At 45.8% G+C, this 19,599-nt stretch overlaps 1 protein-coding gene across 3 annotated transcripts in view; it reads right to left on the bottom strand.

Moving 5' to 3' along the window:
* MEIS1 (Meis homeobox 1) overlaps positions 1 to 19,599 on the bottom strand; it is a 109,852-nt gene that overhangs the window by 14,870 nt on the left and 75,383 nt on the right. For all 3 annotated transcript variants that reach the window (XM_059828610.1, XM_059828611.1, XM_059828612.1), the window contains one exon: positions 8,960 to 9,036. In XM_059828610.1, coding sequence (XP_059684593.1) covers positions 8,960 to 9,036 — 77 coding nt within the window. The remainder of the gene's footprint in view (positions 1 to 8,959; positions 9,037 to 19,599) is intronic.

Below are 19,599 nucleotides of genomic sequence, written 5' to 3'. Positions count from 1 at the left end.
CCATACATCATTTACACCAAAACCATTGCCGGGCAAAACGCACGCCCTCGAAAGCACGTCCTCGCCCTGCGCCTCTGGCTGTGTTTCATTTTTGAGCAGAGAAAATTGGTTTAGCCAAGAAGGAGGCAACATTTGCCCCATTTTTAATATTTCAGGCTGACTTTTTAACCACGCGGTTTGTTTTATGCAGGTGCAGCCCGGAGCTAGCGCCTGATGTAAGTGCGAGAGAGGGTCTCTGAGGGCACCTTCCTCCGCGTGTTGGTGTTTCAGTTCGCAACGGTTAATCGCTCTACACCAATCTCAGCAACTGTTGACACAAAATAGGTGGAGATCAGGTCTGTGCAAGCACCAAATACCAGAAAGGCAAACTATATGTAAACACGCTTCAGATAGCTATGACAAGAATAGACCAAAACCTGACTTGCAGAGCAATGACACACCATTGCTCTCCCCCTTCTCTCTTTTTTTTAATATATTGAGTGTGTATATATGTATATTTATTTTTTTTTAATATATCGAGGGTATTTTTCCTGACAGAAGCATCTCTCGCGCTAAAGAGAAACCAAGCCCTGACAACTGTATTTACAGAAGACGGCGCAGAGCCCTCCCCTTGCTTGCAACGCAGCGTTTCTACAATACAACAGTGTCCTGGATGGGGTTTTTTTAAAGCCAAACTCTTGTTTTGAGACACTGCACACCTGAATCTCAGCCTTTTTAAATAAAAAGTAGCAATCAAAGCCTTCTGACCCCTACCCTGATCCAGCAGAACAAAGCTAGGGCAGGAGGGGAGAAAAGAGCAAGCGGCCAATGTTTGCACGGCGCCGCTTCATCTTATTTCCCTGACACCTCAGAGCGCATTTGTTACAGAATATTAATGCACCGACTGAAAAAAAGTTTGTCAGGTACAAAACCACCCCAGGAGAGGATGGAAGGCCCAGGGGTAAAGAGGATTTTTTTTTTTGGCTGCATATTAACTTCTCAAGTGCCGAGCGCCTTTCGTTAGTCAAAACTATTGGCAGGTAAACCCCGCTCGCACCGTACGATGCTCTGCGGTGGGAAGGGACCTTTCTCCTTCTGAAAAAAAAACATCTTTGCGAATAAAATATCACCAGTTATTTTATTTGCGCAATGCTCCGGGTGCCACTAATTAGTCCGTTAGTTCGTGCAAAATGATTCCACGTTTGCTCTTGAAATAAATGGTGTTTCCTCTGCTGGTCTCGCCCAGCCTGAATCCAGAGCAATGGTTAGGGGAAACACCCTCCCCTGGTGCTCCGGGATGTTGTGACCCCTCTTTTGGGGCAGTCTGGGGCACGTGGAGACTGCCAGGGTCTATCAGCTCTCCGGGGAGAACACCCTTCCCCTGCTCCACCTGAAATCCCAGGAGACCAAGGGGAGCATTTCCCCAAAAAACCTCTTTACCCACCTCCTCCGAGCATCTACCCCCTTTGGCAAAACACCCGTGTTTCGTGCCAAAACTGCATCGCCGCTCCTTAAACCAAACCCCGCACGTTTAAACCACCGCGCTGTATTTTTAAATGGCTTTATTGAACTAAAAAAGAAAACCCAGCCTAAAATCCGGTGATACGACAGTACCTGATGGCTCTGAATTCACAACTCTTCCCCCTGCAAGCTATTTGCTCAGCTTTTCTAATAATACCTTGGCTGCCTGGCAGCTCTCCAGGGCTGTCTAAGGCAATATGCAAGCTAAACATTTTTTCGTCTGATTTCAATATTTTCTTATGAGTAACTATACAGGTTTTTACCTAGCGAGTATTCCTGATTGCTGTAATTTAAGAACAGAGAAATAGACTACAGATGTAATATTATTATTACAATTGGCATTCAAGGTGAAAGGCATAACAATTAGCTAAGACTTAGTGAAAACATAAATGTAAAAATCTGCTTGAAAAGCCCGGCACATGGTACGTTTAGAACAGCTCATTTACCGCACGTACTCCAAGTTGCTCAAACGGGGTAACAATTCACCCAGCAAGATCCTTCTTTTAATGGTTTTCTTGGGGGGTTGTGGGGGTTTTTTTGGGGGGGGCATGACTTTCACGTCGCAAACACCTACTGTCTTATTTTACTCTGGAATAGCAAACAATACGTTTTCCTTAAACCTGCAACATATATTCTTCCTTACTTCTGTTTTTCCTGCTTTCGCATGTATTGCCGTTAACAAAACAGTGTTTAAATAACATCTGTATAGGTATTCTTGAATCACATGAAGAAGAAAAGTAAATCGTTTCCAAAATCTGACGGTTACGTTTGTATCGCTGAAGTTGAGAGGATAATTTGTGAATGCTTTAACATTTACAAGTAAATAAGTACTTGTATTTACTGTATCTGATTACTGAGCAAAGTATTTGTTATGTTCTTACACAGATTCAAATTGCATCTTGACCTTTTCTCGTTTCATCTGGTTACTGCAACAAAAGCAGTAATAGATACACCTGAAAACCAGCAGATATTTTACTCGCCCAGGACTAAAAACCCCTGCGTGCGTCGTGCTCTGCAAAGCGGCACACCGAAGAGCTTGCCTATCGATTGTAGCCTGCCATTTGGTAGGCAGCGGGGGTGAAAATCCACCCCTGCGTATAGGACCAGCACCTGCTTCTGCTCTGCTCCCTCCCTGCCAGCCTCCTCCCCCACTTACACCCTAAAAATAGCGCTTAAGTGGGACTAAAGTGGTGCGCTGGTCACGTGCTGGCCTTTTGCTCAGGGTGAGTATCACCCTCAGCGAAGGAACTGAGCGAAGCCGATGTCTACGTTAAACGCCCAGCCCCGAGAAGGACCCTTTCCCACCCCTCCAAGGGGCTGACGTGGGGCTCAGCGCATGGGATTCGCCGGACAACGTTACCACTGGGCTTTGGGGGTGTCTGGGGTGTGCTTTAGATGCACCGAACCCCAGGCATGCTATGATAAAATAAAAAACCACAAAAAAACCACAAACAAAAAAAACACAGCAGGAAAACGGCCCTGGGACTGTTTTCCAAAAGGTGGCAGGGAGGAGAGCCATGCAGCGTGTTCAAGGAACATGTGGACGTGGCACTGCGGGACATGGTTTAGTGGGCATGGTGGGGTTAGTTGATGGTTGCACTTGATGACCTTACAGGTCTTTTCCAACCTTAATGATTCTGTGATTCCTCTTCCCCCTGCCCCTCTGCAGAGGGGTGGGCAGGGGCTTTCTGCATCTGCCCCATCTGCATCTGTCCCCATCTGCAGCCCCCCATCCGCCCTATCTGCATCCCTCCATCTGCCCCATCAGCATCTGTCCCCATCTGCAGCCCCCCATCCGCCCCGTCAGCATCCCCCCCATCCGCCCCGTCAGCATCCCTCCATCTGCCCCGTCTGCATCTGTCCCCATCTGCATCCCGCCCAGCAGCACCCCCCCACCCGCATCCCTCCATCTGCATCTCCCATCTGCCCCATCAGCATCTTCCCCCGCGCCCCTCATCCGCACCTCCCGATCCGCATCCTCCCCACCTGCCCCACCTGCATCCCCCCCATCTGCTCCATCCGTAACCCCGCCATCTGCAAGCCAAGCCGGGCACCACCGGCGAGTGGACGGGAAGGACACCCCTCGCAGTGGCGCTCCCCATTCATCGCGGGGTGCTGGGGAGCAATCCCCCGTCAGAAGTGCAAAAGCCTCCCGTCCCCGCCACGCCACCCTCCCCGCCCGTGCCACGGCAAAGCGCTTCATCCCCTGCCCCATGCAACTACCGCAGCAAAGCTCTACCACTACGCTTACCTGCGAGCAAAGAAACAGAGGCAGGAGAAAATTCCCTGCCGGAGGGGAGTCGTGATGGGGCTAAAAGAGGAATAAAGTGTTTCTGGGTGTCTACGCCCTGAGCTGGCTGTGCTACGTATGGTAAGGTGGTCTGGTTGTCCTATCACAAACCCATCTCAGATTTTTCACACTCATCTTCAGGCTGGTCTTGGAGCCTTTTTAAAATGTCTTTCTTATAAAGTTTCAGCAAAAATAACTTCAGCTGTCTCCAAGGATGAGATTAGGGAAATTTACATTACTTGATCATTTTTTCCAGTGTGTTTGGTTGGGGTTTGTTGGTTTGGGTTTTTTTTTTTTTGCAAGCCTAGGAAATTATACACAAAGTTGACATTTAAAGAAGCCAAGGTCATAAAATCAAGAACTCAAGAGTTAGGAAACCGTGTTGCTAGAGCTGCTCGCACCCTATTCTTTAATCTGCTTTCTATGCAAACAGTTCGGTTACCAGCTCACGGTACAATTTCTGATCGGGCCCAATGCCTCAACCACCCTAATGACGATTATGTTTGTTATAAGAACAAGCCAGGGCACTGTAATGCAGAAAAGTTGACTCCTACAGGAAATAAACTTTGTCAAAGTTGAACAAATAAGGCAGCAAACGGCAAGAAAAGCAAAGCAGTCCTGGCTGAAGCAGCTGAACGCTGCACTGGAGAAGGGGATTCAGCTCTGCTGCTGCCTTGGACTGCTCGGGAGTTACCGAGTAAATCATCAAACCCAAACTTTTCACCAGTGGTTACTGATTTCTCGCATCTCTCCTCCATACCCAACGCTGGAGGTTGGCAATGTAAGACGCGGAGGCCCTCAAAACTTGGAGTTTCCACTGAAACTTGGAGTTTCGGTGGTTGTTGGACCTTAAATGTGGATAATGTCATTTTGAGTCGTCCCGCAGTCCCAGACCAACCCCAAACCGGTGGCTGTGCCGGTCCTGGACCTCCCTGAGCCACACCTCTTCACCTGTGAACTGGGCCAACGCTACGCCCTCTCTTTGCAGGGGAACTGTAAAAACACCATGCAGACCCACAACCTCGTATGCATATACGGGCAAGCGGAGGTCGGGGGAGGACTTGGGTGTTACAGCAGTAAGCGCCGTAGGAAAGCCCAGCAGTAATTATTAATTCCATTTTCAAGCACGGTTTGAGTACAGCTCAACAAACGAAGCACTGAAGAATGAGGGTACGATAAAATATTGACTAGCTGCTCCGTCATTGTCTGGTCTGTGCCCTAGATAGCACAAGGGTATTTTGGCAAAAGCAGAATGGAAACACCTAATAAAAGGCTGGAGCTTTGAGGATTTGAATTTTCAAACTTAATCTTTTTTTTTAAGATCATTTTAATGCAGTCGTATGCACCTCTGCATAGAGAGACAGTCACATACGGACATGCACGTACAGAGAGGTTATATAGGCACATTAGTCTACAAACATACAGACATTTATCTGTGTGTACCTAGACTTGCCTAAAACACAAACAAGCATCTGACACCTAATGCAGCCCTTGATGAGAATCGCTCTCTCTCCTCCGTAGAGTACCACCAGTAATTATTTACCATTAGTTCTTAACGGGAAGAGATTCAGCTGGGATGTAGTAAACAAGAAAACCGTATAGATTGTTCAGTATAGCCCAGCTGGCTCTCCACTGAGGTAAGAAGCGATTGGATCACACCTCCTGGATATTTCAATCACAGTTTTTATGACTGGCGAAAAGCACCTTATTAACCTGTACTTGGTCAGGTCCCTTCCATGTCCATACATGCAACGCTGTCAAGGCGATACAAGTGCCCCTTCTAGTTGACGTTACCATGCTTCGGACCCTGAACGGCCGCGGGGTTAACCGACTAACAAGACGGAGACCTGGAGGGTTCACTTAGACTAAGGACGTCTTGAACTCTGCTACCTTCCTACCTGCCGTGGTTTGTTTTTTTGGCAACAGCGTAAGGGTTCCCTCTTCCCATGACAGAAACATCCGACTGGGGCAACAAGATAGTCCTAAAGGGCAATGCTGGTGACTCGCAAGGAAAATCGTTGCGTGTGGAAAAAAAAGAAGGAAAAATCATCCACGTGGATTATTTCATTACTTTAAAAACATAAAACAACCCAAGGAAAAGCATCATGTTAAAACTGGTATTTTTAAAGACATGTGCCCTACCACTGATACATTTTCTGGCACGTCTCATATCATCACCCCCTTCCTGTGACTCCTCAAGTCAACAGGAGTTGTGTGCATCAACGCGGGGAGCCCGAACACCGGGCAGACCGTATGTGAAAAGCACCATTTTTTTTGGTTACGGCAGAGAACTGAAGTATGCAACTAGCACATACTGTAAAGGCATTCAAAATATGACAAAAAAAATTGTTCAAATGCTTTCAATCTGCGGAAAACAAATGCTCTCTTCACTGACTGCTCTGTGGCAAACTTCTAATTCCATCCAGAAAATCCAGCATTCCCAGTCTGGGCTAACGACCATGCTACCAGACATGAGTTTATGTTTTTCATGCACATTTCATGTATTCCCACATGCTGTGTTGCTGCCAATAATTTATGACTGATCTGCACCCAGCCTGCCCTTCAGCATTTTATTTAATCTCTGCAACAGTGATTTACAATGACTCATCATTAATACAAAAATGTACATGTGTGTTAACAAGTTTGGAAGAATCTAAGAAGGAAGGCAAAATTTTTTGCAAGTCGTGGCTGAATGACTTATGAGACCGCTGCAGAAAGGCAAAGCCAACCAGAAACAATACGTTAGCTCTTCCCTGCAGCCAACAATTTAGGCAAGACGACGTTCTTCTCCTGCGTACCGCCTTGGAAGAAAAGAGAGTGAGGAAAAGGTTGGGAGAGGGTTGCCCATATCCCCAGGGTTCGGGAGGGGGTGAGCAGCTCCTTGGTCACCCCACGGGTGGACGTTTCCCGAGGATGCACGTGTGTGCGTGCAACCTGCACGCTCAGCCGCCGCCTCACAGCCTCCTTGTTCCTTAGCATCCGTCACAAAAAGCAGGGGCTGAATTACCAGATTTTGGTGTCTCTGCCCACCATGTATGGATACCTATTATTTTAAAAAGCCCCAACTGGCTCTATAGTGTTAAATCTTCGTGGGGCTGGGGAGGGAAAGGGAATTGTCTCAATAATTTACGCAATTGTAACACCACAGCAGAATTACCAAACCAGCTCAAGCAGAGGAAGCCTGCCCTACATCCACAAGACTTCAGTTATAATGTATTTTGACCTACTTTTATTTTTTCCTTGCACATAAGGAACTTATAAAAACACATCTGACACAAAGCCAAAGTAAAAACTCCTCAAATCTGAGGCGAGATGGGTACTGAAAAACACCCCGGAAAGTCACTCGGAAAAAATTCCACCAGCTTTAGTTCAAAGCACCCCATGTTCATCATCTCGAAAAATTCCTTTGATGGACCATCCTCAATGGACATAGTTGCTCATGCCAAATCCTACGCTCCCGGACCCCTCCGAAGCAGCACACGCTAGCTCCGCCCCGTCGTTAAATAAGACCCCTGACGAACATACCCAGCTTCTCGACTGGCCAAAGCACCTACCGTTAAACTGAAGGACAGCCCTGTAAATTAGGGTATCGCCTGGACGAAGGCGATTTTTTTTTCTGGCTGAGCCAAAACACGATGGGTTACGTTTCCTTAGAACACGTATTTTACGTTTAGTGCCTCTAATTCCTCCGTTATAAAGGAAGTCTCTTGGAAGCATACTTCGCATACACTAAGTATTTGGTATTTTCCTTTATTCAGTGTCTTAAAGGGCTTCAAAAAATTGATCTCCCAGGGCTGCTGTGGGGTCACAGAAATTGATAACCCTTACAAGCTCTGCTTATGTGAGCCCGCCTGCGTCTCCCAGATAGTGCACTTTGTAAATTAATCCTCCAAAGGCAAATATATTGTAAGTAGCTTGTTATCTCTAAAGTACTAAATTGAAGAATACATGGGATTATATTGACAGAAATTACATTTTCTGTAATGGGGTTTAATATATCTGAAATCTCTCCCATAGGCTCCTACTCTCTCTAAGAGAGGAGGGTTTGTTAATGTAGGTGCAATGGACATCAAGACCAAATTTATTCACTAAAATGGATTAGGCCGTGTAATCAGAGCTTCAGTAATATTAATCTCTGACACTTATTGAACGGGAAAAAAAATACTTTTGTCTGCAAACTGGCATTCCTCCCTCCCTTTTCCCCAGCAGGCTCGCCATTTGCCTTGGCCATTTTCTGGGTATTACTTCAAAGAGGATAAGGTTTCCCATCATAAACACTAATCTAAAAATATTAGGACAATTAATTAGATACACTTAGTTTTACAAGGTATTAGATTGCAATACACTTCAAATATGACACTTGTTCTGGGATAGCGGGAGAAACCTGCATTTCGATGCAGTAACAAAGGGTAATAAATCAAACTTTTTCCTTAAGGGTTCGCTGTTGTGTTTTTATATTTAAATCACGAGTCATATTCACTGGTTGCCTTCACCACGGCCCGGATGGTTAGCAACCCAAAATCCACTGCAGAAACAGCACGGATCCCGATTTCCTTCAAACAAATCGCTACGACAACAGAGCAGGGGCTCCAGCAACCCTTAGCTAGAATAAATAAATAAAATTGCTCCACATCGTACTTCAGCAGCAAAGAGCCAGATTGTCCTCAAGTTTATTCAAGCTTTCAAAAACTGGACTTTTAAAACAAACCGGTAAAGAGATAGAAGGTTGTCAGTCAAAAAGAGAAAACACCCCCCAACACCGTTAAAAAAAGCATGACAGCATCCCAAAATAACAATACGCTCTGCAGAACTGGGGCCAATAGCCCCTTTTTTTCACCCAACAACTCAACCTCTTCCAAGACCAAAGTTCTCAAAATGGACGTGGCTTCCTACTGAAGAAGACACATCCTCAGGCAGGAGGAGGACTGCTACCCAACCGCGGATACACCAAAATCTGCCCGAGCCATGGGGAAAATAGATGCGGCTGGTTTTCTGCGGTAGCAAACCGCCTAGTTCCCGTAACCGAACCCACGCACCCGGCTAGATCCCCTGTGCATCAATAAACTGCTGGGGGGGGAGCAGACAAGGGCAAGGTGTGTCCTCCGAAATGCAGAGCGTTAGCCGGAGGGTGCCAGCGGCCGTATAGAAACACTAAGGAAAATTACTTACCAATTGTTCACTTGAAGTATAGTGAGCCCTGTGTCTTGTGCCAACTGCTTTTTCTGTTCTTCTGAAGGGTAAGGGTGCTATAAGACACCAAAATAAATATACACATTTAAAACAATGCTCTTTTTTTTTGGCCTACTTTTTATTTTAAATTAAAAAAACCAGAAGCGTGACATCTATTATTGAAAGGTGAAAATGCTGAGGTGTGTCACTCTTTTATAATTATTAATGGGCTACTACATCACTTAATTAATGGCAGTAAAAGACAAGCCAATTATAAAGATTAGTGAAGTGGAGAAATAACTGCTTAGGATACTGGCAGTACCTTGATACTCAAGAAAGCTATTTGTTGCATTAGCTGAAAGTTTTTGCGCTTGTCTCCAATGACCGATTAGAGTCAAATCACCTTTCCCGCCCCCCCCCCCCCGTATTTAACGGAACAATAAAGAATGTGATAAAGCACTTCTCTGTAAAACTAAAACACGCTGATGTTTTCTGAGATAGTGAAGACAAATCTTGCCAGTGCCCCAAAATAATTTGCAAATAAGATCAGCATCCTGAACATAAACAAACGCCTGGGTTTTGAACACAGGCCAACGCAAGGTCAACGATCAGCACATTTTTGCCTGACATTAACATAGCTGTGCTGCACTAATCCTGAGAGACAGAAAATAAATACTGGTTTAATTGAAGATAATGTTAAAATTCAATCATAAGTTGAGTTTCTTGTGAGAACTTGATTGCTTTCTCAGAAAATTCGCTTCTGCATGAATACAGATTGCTTAATAAATCAACAGCAAAAACCACATCCAAGTTTGAAATTTAGAAATATCATTTCTGTCCTTTCCCTCCATGTAAAAATGTCACTTTCCCAAAAGGCAACGGCCAAATATTGCAAATGTTACAATTCCCAGGAAAACCCCTGTTTTGAGGATCTGGCTCAGCTCCTAACCTGGACGCCCAAGTCTCGGCACACATCATCGGATTCAGACCTGGCCTGCTGCAAGGTACTTAATACCATTTCAATAAAGATAATTTGATGTAACTGGTTAGACCTATGCCAACATCCCATTTAGCAGCTGGTTGTCACAAAGTATTTGCTGTTGTACACACATCCCTTTTTTTTCCCCGAAACATTCCCATATTCTTTGGACGTATTCTTCAGCGTACTATTACACGAGATGTAAACCGAAACCTTGTAAAGCGTAAGAATTTAAAACCTCGTAAAATTCCGCAATCTTATTGGTATCGTAACTATTTAGCAGATTTTATATATTCTTGTAAACAGCATAATCTGACATCTAATAGCTATGTTACGTGCCTGCATCACCTCACTTTACCAAATAGGAATTTTTCTTGTAACTCCGGCAACTTCCCTTTGCCCAACATGCCCATTTCAAAGCCCACTGCCGCGGCCACTGGCTCCAGAAGGTACAGGTTTTTTCACCCAAAAATGGTGGGGAATTTCCCGTTCTTTTAAAAATACTGTTTTCTTGACAGTAAGCCCACAGATAACCTGCACTCCTGTAAACTACCCCTGTATTTTCTGCACGTACGTGAAACAGCTCCAGAATTGCAAAGTGGAGACACAGGGAAGGGGATTTTACTTTTTTTTTTTTTTTTTTAAAACGGGTAATTTGCATTTTACACGTGAAAAATATAGCATGAATTTTATAGTCCGCCTTATATACACGTTCATCCACAACAAACAGTCATACTTGACTTATGCCCATCTATCCGAACACAACATTTTACTTCTCTTCAAAAAAAACCCTACAGAGATGATTTGTAACATTTTCATCTTTACAGCTTACTTCCCATTTCATTACTTTGCTATCAAGCGAGGACAAAATTATTCGTTTTTTTCTTATTTCGCTTTGCCACCTTACATGTGATCTAATTTTAAGTAATTGAACAAACTGTGTCTAATTTCATGCAGCAAGCAATAATTACTAGACAGCCTCTAGCTATTGGAATTGAGAACTCTGTCTCCATTAAGCAATTTTCAATTGTTCTGGACTTTTTTCCAAATAGACAAGACTGGATAAAATTAGCCATCAGAATAATACAGTCACTGTAAAAATAATTGCTTTAAAAGTCCCAACCCCCAAATTCCTCAAATTGCGGTATGTTTAAGGTCATCTGATTTTTTTTTTTCATAGGCTAGCACAGCATAAACTTTTAATTTCATGATAAATCTATAATTGCCATAAGCACATGACAGCCGGGACTTCATGTAGCTAATCCCTCTTAGCTAAAGGTTCACAATGCGGCAGGCTTTTTAACTATGATTCGGTGTGGTTTAAAATAATCTCAAACGCTGGGCATCCTTATTATATAAGCTTTCTGCGGATTGTACGAGTTGTTCCTTTGTGGGCTAAAAAAAAAAAAAAATAATAATAAAAATGACTTGACAAAGAATCAACATGCCACAGGCGAGGTTGCTATAAAAACATTCAAAGCCTTGTTGCATTCCCACCCACAGGGCTAGGAAGGCCGGAGCTACAGGCAAAGGCAGACATCACATTGCAACAGAGAGAAAGGGGGAAACCCTGAGAACTGCCATTTTATGAAGAAATAGGAAATTCAGTCGAAACTGTTGCTGGTGGTCTTTATTTCCCCCGTTCAAGAATGACAGGTGCCTTCCAAAAGCTTTCGAATGGTTGTTTAAAGGGCTAAAGACACATGCGCAGAGATATGTGCATATATTCGCATATACATGTGTGTTATATTTACGGGTGTATGTATAAAAGATATATAAATATAGGTAAAATAGATATATGTATCTCTTAGTCAAATGGTTTCGTTTTAGGTAGTCCTGCGAGGAGCAGGGAGTTGGACTTGATGATCCGTATGGGTCCCTTCCAACTTGAGATATTCTATGATTCTATGAAATATATAACTACATAAATGTGTAACTCTATAGATATATAACTCTATAGATATATAAATATATATGGAAGCACGTGTCTAAAAACTGACTCCAGTTGGCAAGCCCGCCTATCACTCTGGACCACTTTGGGGTATCAAAGCAAATTGTATCACTGTTCAATAAACAGTGACTTGAGACCTTTACTTTGCTGTGTACATTAGCTCCTACCATTATCTCTTAAAAGCTTAATTATTTGCAAACAATTGATCAAGATGGGAATTGGAGAAAAGAGACGCCGGACCACTGGGAGAGCTGCAATGCATTAGGAGAGCAAACAGAATTACCTTTAGGTCTTATAATCAGAATTAACGATTGGGACCGTACGCGGGGCAGCGCGAGAAGCTGTAACGCTCTTGCTGGAGTGTTTTCCATTTGATCTGCATTAACACCTCGAGTGAAAGCCATAAAAGGGTGATTACAGATGGGAAGGCTGACCCTCCTTCCCAGAACCAGCCCAGCTCATGTATACTGGAAGATTGCAGACAGGCTTTCTTGCCAAGGCCAGAGGAAAAGGGCAAATCCAAGGGGGAAAAAAAGCAGGAAGCGTGCAGGTCAAAAGAACCCAAAACAGGCATTTGAAAGAAGATAAGGAAGGACTCGGAATCCGGCTCCGGTATTTTCTGATCATGCCTACTGCCGCTACAGCACTACAGAGCAGCATCCACCCAACGGCGTGAGACCGAGTGCTTCTCCCCTCCCATAAATCTAGTGCTGAAATGCGGATTGTTTGGCACCATTAATGTGTTTTTGAGGCTCTGTGGTATTACTTTTAATAATGACTTAGTACAGAAAGTGATTGCTTAATAACACCATCAAAGTCTGCATGCAAATGAAAATGATCCCTGGGGGATTTGCCCAGGGTAATATAAACAGTTAAGGAACATTTGAAAAGGTAAAAATAACTATGCAAAATATGAGTCAGAGCAGTCGTTTTAGCAGTAACAAAGAAATCAAAGTGACAGAGAGAAAAATGTAACTTTCCATCGTATTCTCTCCTCACTGTTTTATGAATGGTATTTAGAAAGCGGCAGTCTTAATGAAAGCCCCTTCTTCATGGAGCCGAGATCACTTTTCGCAAAACAAACAGTAAGACTTTTTTTTTTTTTAACACCTTTGACTACAGCCGATGGGTAAAGTCTCCAGCAGATACAGATGGAAAGCATCCAAGTTTGTCTCTTAATGATACCCCTTGTCCAAACGTGCTCCTTTCCTGCAATTCTCCACCCCAGGCTGCAAATGCTGGATGCCAGGATGGCGATAGACTTTATCTTATCTGTAACCCGGTATCGATAACACTCCCTCCCTCTCTGCCTTCCCCGCCATAGCAGGGCATCGTCGTGGGCGCAGGAAAATATGAAAATAATCCTGCCCAGAGCTTACCGCTGAGATAACGGGAGGCAAACCCGCCCCTCCACACCCCCCACATTACTAATTCCTCGTGGCACCGACCCGCCTCGACACCAACGCTGCCAACCAGCCCTACCGCAGCACAGAGGTGGAAGCGATCCCCAAGCCAAAGGTCGAAAATTACGTTATAGGGACGTCGTGGCGACCGTCCAGCGTCGCCCTTATCGCGGCAGTGCCGTCGCTTGGCTGACCGCGCCGGGAGAACCATTTCGGAAGTGCTTTTATCCCCTTCCTCCAGCCTTCTGCCTCTGCCAGAGCTCAGCGTAATGCACCAAGGCGAGATGACCTTGAGCTAAACTCTGGTAGGTGATGGAGAGAAACCACCCTCCCCAAAACGTATGCCCTCGGGAGTGTCTATTAACTGTTTTCTATCCTCAAAATAAAACCCCCAACCCCAGGGTTTTCTTGTTTCTGAAGAGCAACCCAGCCTACACCTGGCTCAGTGACCAGAATAAAGCCCAGGGTTCAGCTCTCCAGCGACAGACCGCGCATCGGGTTCGTGCTGAACTCTGAATCCGTGCTTCACCCAAACTTGCTCAGGGTTGGCTGAGGCGGCGGCGGAGCGGCGTGGGCCTCTCCCCTTCCCCTACCTCCTCCTGGTTTGCATTTGAACTGTTTACATTAGCGATCAAGTCGATCCACGATGAATTATTATAGATATTTTTTTTAATATCCAGAATGCTTTCCTATTGTCTCTCAGCTTTATGAATTAGTTTTACTGTTGCAGTGAATGCTTTTTTCCTCTCCTGACTGCACATTATCAAAGGGACACTTTGTGCCTGCCATTTGCATTACAAAAGCGGTGCATGGTGTAGTCTAAGAACAGAGCTTGAATTTATAGCAGTCGAGTCCTGGATCCTCACACATGCCGGCCTCCCAAAGAATAACGGGGGTTCCTGCATTTGCAAAGCAGCCAAGAAATGGTTGGCTCACTGTCCGTAAAGTCACAAGATTTCAACCTGCTTTCTTCATCGGCCGCCGGCGTATTTCGAGGGAGCGATAAAGAGAACGCCTCGAGTCCCCTTGCCTATTTCGCGCGCATCGGTTTGCAGACCATCCCTGCGCCCTGCTTTATATTCAGGCGAGGCTTTAAAAAAGTTGCTGGCTTGAGGTGAGCTGCTAGGAACGGGGGGAAAATCAACTCGGAAGCTGCAAACTCGATCCTGTTTATCCCATGGGACTGGCGTGCGTGTCGGAGGAAATACTAAACACCAAGAAGGAAGTCGTTTTATTAGAAATGCATCTATGAGGCTGGAAGGAAAAAAGAGCCCATGCAGAGTTTGCACAGCCTTTTCCTTGGCCGAGAGCAGTGAGTCAGCCTGATGATGCTGTTGAAGTGTGAGCTGGCTTTGGCATTTAAAACTCCTCGTTCCTTTTTCAGCGCAGCAAGAAAACGCAGTCCATATGACACGGTCATGCTGCAGACAAAGCCAGCCTTTTCCTCTTTCAAAAGAAAATACTTCCTCAACTTGTTATAATAGCTTAATATCCCCGCGGTAAGATTTTTTTTCATAGCATTACTGTTAATAAATCCCGGTGCTGTCAGAGTTATTGAACTGCAAACTACGAACGCAGTATCAACAGGCGCGCTCGGTCTTGTAAAGTTAAAAAATGCATCAAAATATGCAAGGTGACAAGACGCCGCATCCCTGAATTGCTACGGCAAGGCAATATACGCTGCCGCTCGACTTCTGGCATCAGCCACGTCCTACGAGACGGGGCTCTGAGACAGTGCCCGTCGCCTCCCTTACAGAAGGTTTTGCAGGCTGCTGCGGCAACCCTGCCAAGAAAGAGGAAAGGAGGCAGAATCTGACCCTCCTAAGGCAAACACGGGGCGTAAAATGCAGAGCCAATACCCCAGAAGTTTTAACACCTGAACGTGTATTCACAGCGCGACCTGATTAAACAGGGGTTGGGTTGGTTTTGCAGGCAGTGGGGTGGAAGAGGTGTTTTGTTTGCGGGGGCTCACGAGGGGGGCGAGAAGTACTGGCGACAGCGACACTTTTTAGTGAAGGAGTTATGCCGGGGGGAAAAAAAAAAAAAACGCTCTGTGCGCCTCTTTTTTCTTTCCCATTTGCCCTTTTGTAAATAATTTTCTTGCAAGAGTTGTCTGTGAACAAGTTTTGGCACTCGCTAACATAAATATCCTTTCCAAGGCTGATGGAGAGACATGGTATGGCTTGGGATGCGCTGCCAATACTTCTCTGGTGGCCCCATCAAATTATTCATAATGCGAGCACTCATTAAGGAAAAAAAGTTCAGATCATCCCTTGCACAGGATATTACAGAAGTCAGAAAATGGAAAAACCTTTTAACTCGTCTAATCCATCCCCTGGCTGCTACAATATTATTCCTTCCATACCATTTATTATTACCCACTGCCTTTTCCAGTTGAGCTTTAGCTAGTCCAAGCCATGGTGCTTCTGCTATTTCCTTTTGGAGACCCTCTGACGGACCTCAGTGGTTGGAGCTTAGCCTGGCTCCCCCCAGCTTGCAGTTTAAGCCGAGTCTACGCAGACACTCCTACGCCATACCCGGGTAATTGAGCGGAGCTTTTCCCATGTTAAACATTCCTTTAGTGCCTGTATGTATATGCATGCAGGAACGCACAGGCAGTACTTGCGCACACCTGTGAACGTCTCTTCATACGCTTAAGAAGTGATTTTTTGCTCTAGCGTCAAAATTATTTGTGCTAATGGGACATGGGCGATGTGCTTTCCCATCCTCTGCCCCGTTTTTCTTTATTATTAGGGATTTTTTGCTCTAGCACAGCCTAAAAATAACCAAGGACGGGGTAATTAAAAGAAAAACTGCATCCGAAAGCTCAGCAAAACTCTCTTCATCGCAGCACACAGCCGAAAACAATGAAGTATTACATCCAAGCGACACCGAAGGAACCGAGGAAATGCATCATCCCGCTTCCAACCGCGTTAGAGCTAAAATTCGCATCCTTGAAACCTGGCTTTTCAGTTGAGCCGCCGTCTTTACCAGGCGGCCGCGGAAAGGCAGGAAGGTGAACCCCAGCCTCTCCTAGGTGAGCGGCTTTTGGGATGGAGGAAAAAATATCCTGGTCCCCGGCACGCTAAAGGAAATCCCGACTACCTGATAACTCCATAAAAGCACTGCTGTTGTTTTTAGAGCCGGCCTAAGACAGATTAGCTCAGGTAAATATCTCCTAACCAGAAGCCTTTTCCCAGCAATAAGTCACTGTCCTTATCTACCTCAAACGACTTTCCAAACAGGTGGGCTCGGAAATAACTCCGCAATCGCTGGGAAACGCCAGCGCCAGCGGTGGTAATCCCACAGGGCTAAGCTGAAAGCTTTTATTTGTGCTTTCTGCTCTCTTTCTCAGGCTGCCGTCGGTACGTCAGGAGCACCCTCTGTAAGCAGGGGATAAAAACGCTCCCCTACGCCCACCGCCCCTACCCTACCCACCGGAGTGACCAAGGCGATGGAGGGCTGCGGTATTCGGCCAGGTCTCTAATGTCAACCACAGGCTTTAGGACGGAGCAGGAGCTTTAGGCAGGTTTCCTGGGGTGACAGCACCCTCGGGAGCAGCCACCAAGCAATTTGGGAAGCCTCCCGCCGTAAGCTCGGCCACCTTTTCTCATGGAGGGACCAAGCAGTTGCGCAAAGAGAGTTCAAGGCAACCACCGCATCGAGGTGCCAACCTCCAACGCCAAGACGAAGGGGGGTGACGTTCGAACATCTTCTATTTGAAAAAAACCACCAAAGCCCCACCGAGGAAGGAAATGAAAAGATAAAGCTGCTATTTCGCAACGTCGCTTTGTTGGCGTGGAAAGTCCTTGAACACATGCCCCGTCCACCATTAAATATTCACAATGTATGCTTGTAAAAGAATAAAGCCCGCTCAACTTATAAGCAAAAATGCAATGTGTTCTTCATAAAAAAAAGATGCATTTAAAGATCCGGGAGGGGAAAAAAAAATAAAAAAGAGGAGAGAACAGAAAAAAACCCCAAGCCAGCGAAACACCGCCATTCTCCGAAGTAGCAGAGACTCCTGGAAGTAGCGCGCGTTCTCCGGCGTTAATTTTCCCACTTAAATTACAGTGATGCTGTAGCCTCATCTCATTAGAGATCATTGTCCCCAGTAGACAGTTGTGTTTATGGGGGCTTCTCGCTGTTCCACACCTGCTGCTCAGGTTGCTACGTGATAAAGCCTGCATACAAACAGCAGTCTTGAGGTTGCTGGACTGCAACTGATGAGCCCAGGCTAATTCAGGGGTGATTATGTAGTTTACTGGACCACTAAACCTCTTTAAGCTTGTAATTACTGCCTATTTGAGTAAAGAACATTCAAAAGCAATTCACTGCATCATGCCTGCCACAGCTGGAAGCAGGCTGCCAGCAGTCTGCGGGGACATTAAAATCTACAGGGACGGGGATTCGAGCGCAGCTCGGAGGCACTGACGGCGGCAGCCAAGTGCGTTCACATTCCGGCTCACCTTTTCTGACCAGGCGTGCTATTAAAGGTGCAATGACAACTATAGAAAAGCAATAAAGATGACAAATAACGGGACGTAATTGAAAGAACTGCATTTTAATGACTCTCCCCCTCTTCCCTCTCCCCTCATATTGGCTAAAAAAAAAAAAATAATTAAAAAATTAAGCCTTTTTGTCATGACAAGGGAAGGAAAAGAAACGGCCTTTTGCAAAAGGGGAAATGCGCTGCGTCGATGTGAGTGTTTCTCTTTTGAAGTTGGGGCTTTCCTCACGTTTGGAACTTTTAGAAAGAATACGTTTACTTGTAAAGCGAGCGCAGAGCGAGTCTTGCTACGTATTTGGCAGCAATGACGAAGCAGAGGCATCTTAATCACTGAATCTTGATTAAATCCTCCTCACCCAGTCCTCATGAAACCCTCCCAGAGCATCTCCAGACCTGGAACACGTACAAAGCCCCTCTCACCGCTGCATCACTTGCAAGTACCGGGCAGTGCCCCAAACCACCGCTCTGCAGAACAACTCCACCCCGCGCGGCAGCACGGAAGTCGGGCGCAGGTCCCTACGATCGAGGCGAGGGGTTGGTTTGTTCGTAGCAAATAAACGTCCCTCTGATTCCATCTGCCTTTTGAGTTTTGAACCGCTCCACTCCTCCTTTTCGAGTCTGCCCCTGCAGCTCTCAACGAGCAGGAAGTTATTAAAAAAGGCGCCTTGGGTTTTTTTGCATAATTAGCAGCCTTTGGGAGCGGGGTCTGGGGGCAGAAGAGCAGATCAAATGGGACCGGGCAGAAAGGTTGCTAATGGGGATTTTTAAAAGTGACTAAACTAAAGGTCCGGAGAGGGTTGCTCTGGAGAGGGTTGCTCCGGAAAGGATTGCTCCGGAAAGGATTGCTCCGGCAGAGCCGGAGAACAGCGCTGGCGAAACGGAGGGACGTCGCCAACGTGGCCGCTGAGCCCCGACGCCGCGTTGGCTTCTCCGGGGGCTCCGACGAGGTGGCAGTGCCTGCTGGCGTGGCTCCGGCTGAAGAGCCGGGTGCTCGGAGCCCTCCCTTCCTCCAGCCCCTCCACAACGCCGTCTCCCTGCTATTATACGGCCATGTGTGAGGTCCGCGGCCACGGGCCTAACGAGCCGCCCTATTAACTAACGGCATGAAGTGTGCTTTAAAGCCTCGCAGGACGTTTGGACATCCAGAATTCATCAGTGTCGTTTCCCTGCCCCGCTAACGACTGCGGTGGCTGCCCGGGAGAATGGGGCGTGGGGAAAAAAGCAAAAATAAACACGGAAAATAAAATAAACCGTTGCTATCGATACGATTAACCCTGGACTGAAGGTACATTTAAGAGATAGGGTCTCTTTCTCTCCTCATCTAATAAATTGCCTTGTTTTAAAAAACGCAGACATCTCATCTGTAGTATTAATCTCACTGTACACCTAGAGAGGGAAAGGGAAGGAAAAAACCCCACGCACGCGTGAGCACGCCACTGTTAACAAACATCAGCTTTTAAAGGAGAACATAAAAGCATTCGGGAAGTTTATTCTTAAAAAGCATGTAAATTCCCAGCCACAACAATCCTCCAACTAACCCCATCCGAGCTCCAAAGAGCCACGGGCTTATATGTTATCCAGCCATCACTCTTATTAATATTCATTAGGCAGGTCTACTTGCATTTTCATAAGCTGCGAAGGTGGCAAAAGAAACAATCAGAATTCTTTAACACACAGGCATTATCAATTCAACATCTGCCAAATAGGAGCGCAGAGAGATCTGAGGTTGAAATTCAAATGCAATTTACCTGGGCTAGAGCTGGGCTTCACTTCCCAACAGCCAGCAAGCTATTGCAG

The sequence above is a fragment of the Gavia stellata genome, chromosome 23 (assembly GCF_030936135.1).
Source record: "Gavia stellata isolate bGavSte3 chromosome 23, bGavSte3.hap2, whole genome shotgun sequence".
Taxonomy (NCBI): Eukaryota; Metazoa; Chordata; class Aves; order Gaviiformes; family Gaviidae; genus Gavia; species Gavia stellata.
Note: the sequence above shows the minus strand (reverse complement) of the source record. Positions and strands in the feature narration are given on the sequence as shown.